Below are 4,823 nucleotides of genomic sequence, written 5' to 3'. Positions count from 1 at the left end.
TTTTTTTTAAATCTATGGGAGGAGTTCCACCTATTTAGAGTAATTAGGATTTAAATGCATTTGCTCTTCAGTTTCACATCCTAATTGATTTTGACTTTGTCTGAAAGTTTTTCTGACAAATTTCATTTGAAATTATGTGAGTGGGTTCATCTGTATTTATTGAAATAATGTTGCATCATCTTCTAATCATGTTTTCAATCTCTACTAAAACAGAAAGGAAAGAAACAGAATAAGCCTTCTCACTCTGTTATGTGACAAAATACAAACTGCATTTCCATTTACGTAACTGCATCAGTCTTGATCTGAGAAACCTGATAGGGGAAATACAGATGCTAGAATGCTCTTGGTTTGGGGGAGTAAGATTGATTTAGCAATATTAAACAGAACTTTCTTCTCCTGTTTTTTTTTTTTTGTGTGTGGTAATGATAACTCGTTTTTAGTGATTGTTCTTAGCATTAAAATACAAACCTAGCAGTGTCCATCTTCACAGAATCACAGAGTGGCCAGGGTTGGAAGGGATCTCAAGGATCATGAATCTCCAACGCCTCTGCCACAGGCAGGGCCATCAACCTCCACATTTACTACTAGACCAGGCTGCGCAGGGCTCCATCCAACCTGGCCTTGAACACCTCTAGGGATGGGGCATCCACAACCTCTCCGGGCAGCCTGTTCCAGCACCTCACCACTCTCTCTGTAAAGAACTTCCCCTGACATCCAACCTAAGTCTTCCCTCCCTCATCTTAAAACCTCTTCCCCTTGTCCTGCTATTATCTACCCTTTCAAAGAGTTGAGTCCCCTCCTGTTTATAAGCTCCCTTTAGGTACTGAAAGACTGCAGTGTGGTCACCCTGCAGCCCAGCTCCCTCAGCCTGTCTTCATAGGGGAGGTGCTCCAGTCCCCTGATCATCTTTGTGGCTCTCCTTTGAACCCTCTCCACCAGCTCCCTGTCTTTCTTGTACTGGGGCTCCACGCTTGGACGCAGTACTCCAGATGGAGCCTCACAAGAGTAGAGGGGGACAATCACCTCCTTGTCCCTGCTGGCCACCCCTCTTCTGATGGAGCCCAGGATACCATTTGCTTTCCGAGCTGCAAGAGCACACTGCTGGCTCATGTTAAGCTTTTCATCCATCAGGACCCCGAAGTCCTTCTCTGCAGGGCTGCTCTCAAGGACCGCTCCTTCCAGTCTGTATGGATGCCTGGGATTCCTCCGGCCCAAGTGCAGAACCTTGCACTTTGCTATGTTGAACCTCATCAGGTTCACCCGGGCTCACCTTTCAAGTCTGTTGAGGTCCCTCTGAATGGCATCCCTTCCGTCCGTAAGGAAGGGTCTTGGAAGTCCCACATCTTAGGGTTTTGGAAGTCATTTTAGTAATTGTTAAACTAGTGACATTTAAATTTTAATTGATAAGTCCACGAGGAGAAATGTCTTAATGGTTTTTATCATCTCAAAGGTTTTCTTAATTTCATAAAACTCTCTGCAACACCAAGTCTTTGCAGTATGTTACTTGCATCTTCCACATATTAGTTTGCCTTGTATTGCCTGCAGAGAAGGATTCATTTTTATTTTTAATCTTTGATACTCTTTAGCTTAACTTTAGAGAACTTCACTGGTTTGTTTTGTTTCATTTATTTATTATTTTTTCTATTTAGAGTCGCTCTCTGAGAGCTGAGAAAAAAGGTAGAAAATTCTGTTATTTTCTTTTGATCTTTAACTACAATCAGGGGAGAGAAGATCTTCTCATTCATAAACTTAATTGTAGTGAGCCTAAAATGCTTAAATACAGCCAGCAGAAATTTCTAGTGGGATTTTCCAGAAGCATTGCAGGTTCTTCCATGGGAAGCCAGTGATAATGAGGTGTGAACTGGTAAATTCCGTAGCAGCAGTTCCTAATTTCTTTTTCCTGATACCTGGTTTTTTGTGTGCTTGTTTTTTCCTGTTTCTGAAAATCTGAATCCATAAATAAACAAGTTGAATGAAAAGCACATAGAAGCAGCAGCTCTAGAATACTTTTCTGTGATCTGATCCTTTTATGTGTATCTCTGTGATAAAAGCAAGAGCCACCCACAATGCAAGAGAGAGAGTTTTAAAAGCGCTTGTGATAGAAAATAAAGCAATTAATAAAGACTTGACTAAATGTAGCTATGTAATTTCTCAGTACCTATTACATGTATTGTCTTGGTTTTAGGAGATATCACAACAGTTAAATATTGTTGAAAATACTTATGCTAATCAATAACAGCTCTCCAGTGAGATGGAAGAAAAAGGTTTAAAACGCAGTGTGATCGCAGGGTCTTAAGTGCAAATTGGGGATTTAAGTCACAGCACACCAGAGCATCAAAACCTCAGAGTCATTTTAAGAACTTTGTGAAGGTTTTAAACAAAGTAATGTCAGAATGACTCCTAATTGTTTCATGATCCTGTCACTGTAGGAAGCAGTGTGGAAGCTGTTAGAGGACTTGAATGTTTACCATGAAAATTATTTTCCCATTCTGAGATGTCTTCATGTTTTCACGTCTTCTCTTCCGAAGTATCCTTTGGGCAAGCAGGTGAAGTACTTTTACTCTGTTTCAGTCAAACATCTTTTGTCGTTTCCCAGCAGGACATCTGAATTAGTATTTAATCTTTTTACTTACTGTTCTGCTGTTTTGCCCCCAAGTTCTCCAACGGAGACAGATGCTTTCTTGCCATGGGAAGAGAGGAACAGCATGTGGTTTCTCTGCTGGCAGGGATGATAGCTCGTCAGTCAGCAGGAATGTGTTTGTAGAAGGAGGCAAATGTACAGATCAGCAAATGAATTGGAAAGTTGATTTTTCCCACAGCACAAATTCTCTGTATGAAGTGTGAACAGTGTATACTCTTTTACCACCTAGAAGAGTCAAACAGTCTCATTTTAGGAATCTGAGTAGCTGAGTTGTAGCAATTTTCTGTGTAAAATAAAATGATAGTAAAGGAACAGTGATAATTGCTCCTAATAGCCATACTGCTCTAATGTCAGTGATTCTCACAGTAAGCAATTTCTTCTTCCACTAAAAGAACAATATATTCTGTGCATGTGTGTTTATCTGTTCTCAATCTGCTACATGTTGTTTTTAGAGTCCATCCCTAACTACAAAATTGAGGAGTCCCAGTATTTGAGATTTAAGAGTTGTTTAGTTAGTCCCTCTGCACTGATCTGTGCAGTTATCTTCAGCTGGTTGTTTTAAACCTGGTGCAGAGCACAGACTCCAGCAATGCAGGGAAGTCAGTTGTATAAGATACTGAACGCTCTCGATTTATGCCACAGTCATTCTGTGTATTTGAGAAAGAAGCTCTAAAGAAATTACCTGTTACTTCAAAAAGCTTGTTGTAAGAGTTCTTCAGTGCTTAGCTTGTAAAAGCATTTTATTCTTTCCTCTCTTTCTGCATAACAGATCAGGGAACTGCACTGTGCATGTTTGGAAAACCGAGTGTGGGAGACAGAGGAGTATGAGTCATCACTTCAGTTAGCAAGGTGACTTTTTAATCCTTCTTTTTATCCCTTTTTTATTCTGTTTAATAGCACTGTACACATGTAGAATATCAGTTGTCTGTTATTTTGGAACTTAAAGCTGAGCACGGTACCTGTGTTGAAGATCTGCAGCTTGTAGGATTGTCTGCAAGTCCAATTGACTGCTTTCTTCATTTTGTATTCCCACTGTTTCCTATGAAACTCAGCCAGAATCTAATATTTCTTATGCCCAGTGTAAATATGCTGAAGACACTGAGAGGTATTTATATAAATGAAGCATCAGCTGTATAATTGTTAGATATTCTTTCAGTATTCTTTCAATGAACATGTTGTTATGCTGTATTTTTGAAAACTTTTTTATTAACTGTGGGTCAACCAAGTTATTAGTTGTAGTTGGCCTAAACTGTGATCCATTCTGAAAAATCTGAAAAATCAGAATCTGTTCCAAATGGCAGCTGTGGCCTTTATTTCTTATTTTGCTGCCTTTTTTTTTTTAATTCCATAAACTTCTCTTTGAGTTTGTACAGGGATTGTGCTAATTGTTACAGGACTTCAGGAGAGCTGTGTTTGTATTGTCTATCAGTGTTTAAAATTGAAAAGTCATCTAAGACAATTTCCATAATGGAAAACCTTTAAATTGCCATGCTGCAGCACAGACTTTTAAACTTTCTCCTGTCAAGTAGCTGTTTCCTGATAACTGCATTCATTCAAGCATTATTTATGTTGCTCAAGAGCTGATACAACACTGTTACCGTAACCTCCATGTTGAGAGTCTCTGCCATTGTGAGGTTTGATGTCTATAAGAAACATTCTGTCCATACTGTCCCCTTGCCAAACTGCATTTTCCCACAGCAGCCCTTTGCTGTATTTTTATCCTTATCCCATTGGAAGGATTGCTTGCTTGAGTTGTCATGTCTGCGGTCATTTCTTAATTCTTTTCTGACTCTCTTGAATCTTGACGGCGCTCAGTCGCTTATCTGCCCTTTGTCACAAATGTGTCACTGTGCTTTTCTGTTCTGTCTGTTCTGTAATATCAGTGACTCTTGGCCTTTTTTACCTCTCCTATTTTTCCTCCTATGTTTAATTTGCTTTCCTCCACTCTGAACTCATTTGCTTTCTGGTTGATGCTGCCATCAGATTCTTGTTTATTCCCTCTTTATTCTTTTTCTGTTCATCTCTCTCTTGTTTTTTTCCCTCTAACCCTGGCAACTGCTACATGGAATTTCTGGTAGAAATAACACTGATTAGAGTAGAATAGAAAGATCAGTAATCAGAGTTATTGCTTTCATAGACGATGGGTGTTTTTTGTTGTTGTTTTTTTTTGTTTGATTTATTT

General features: G+C 39.3%; 1 protein-coding gene across 3 annotated transcripts in view; it reads left to right on the top strand.

Annotated features, from left to right (window-relative positions):
* Positions 1-4,823, top strand: part of ORC3 (origin recognition complex subunit 3) — a 38,075-nt gene that overhangs the window by 19,696 nt on the left and 13,556 nt on the right. For all 3 annotated transcript variants that reach the window (XM_010707641.3, XM_003204365.4, XM_031552535.1), the window contains exons 12-13: positions 2,430-2,546; positions 3,411-3,490. In XM_010707641.3, the coding sequence (XP_010705943.1) occupies positions 2,430-2,546; positions 3,411-3,490 (197 nt within the window). The remainder of the gene's footprint in view (positions 1-2,429; positions 2,547-3,410; positions 3,491-4,823) is intronic.

This window comes from Meleagris gallopavo, chromosome 2 (assembly GCF_000146605.3).
Source record: "Meleagris gallopavo isolate NT-WF06-2002-E0010 breed Aviagen turkey brand Nicholas breeding stock chromosome 2, Turkey_5.1, whole genome shotgun sequence".
Taxonomy (NCBI): Eukaryota; Metazoa; Chordata; class Aves; order Galliformes; family Phasianidae; genus Meleagris; species Meleagris gallopavo.
The sequence above is the reverse complement of the archived record's forward strand: the minus strand, read 5'-3'. Positions and strand labels throughout refer to the sequence as shown.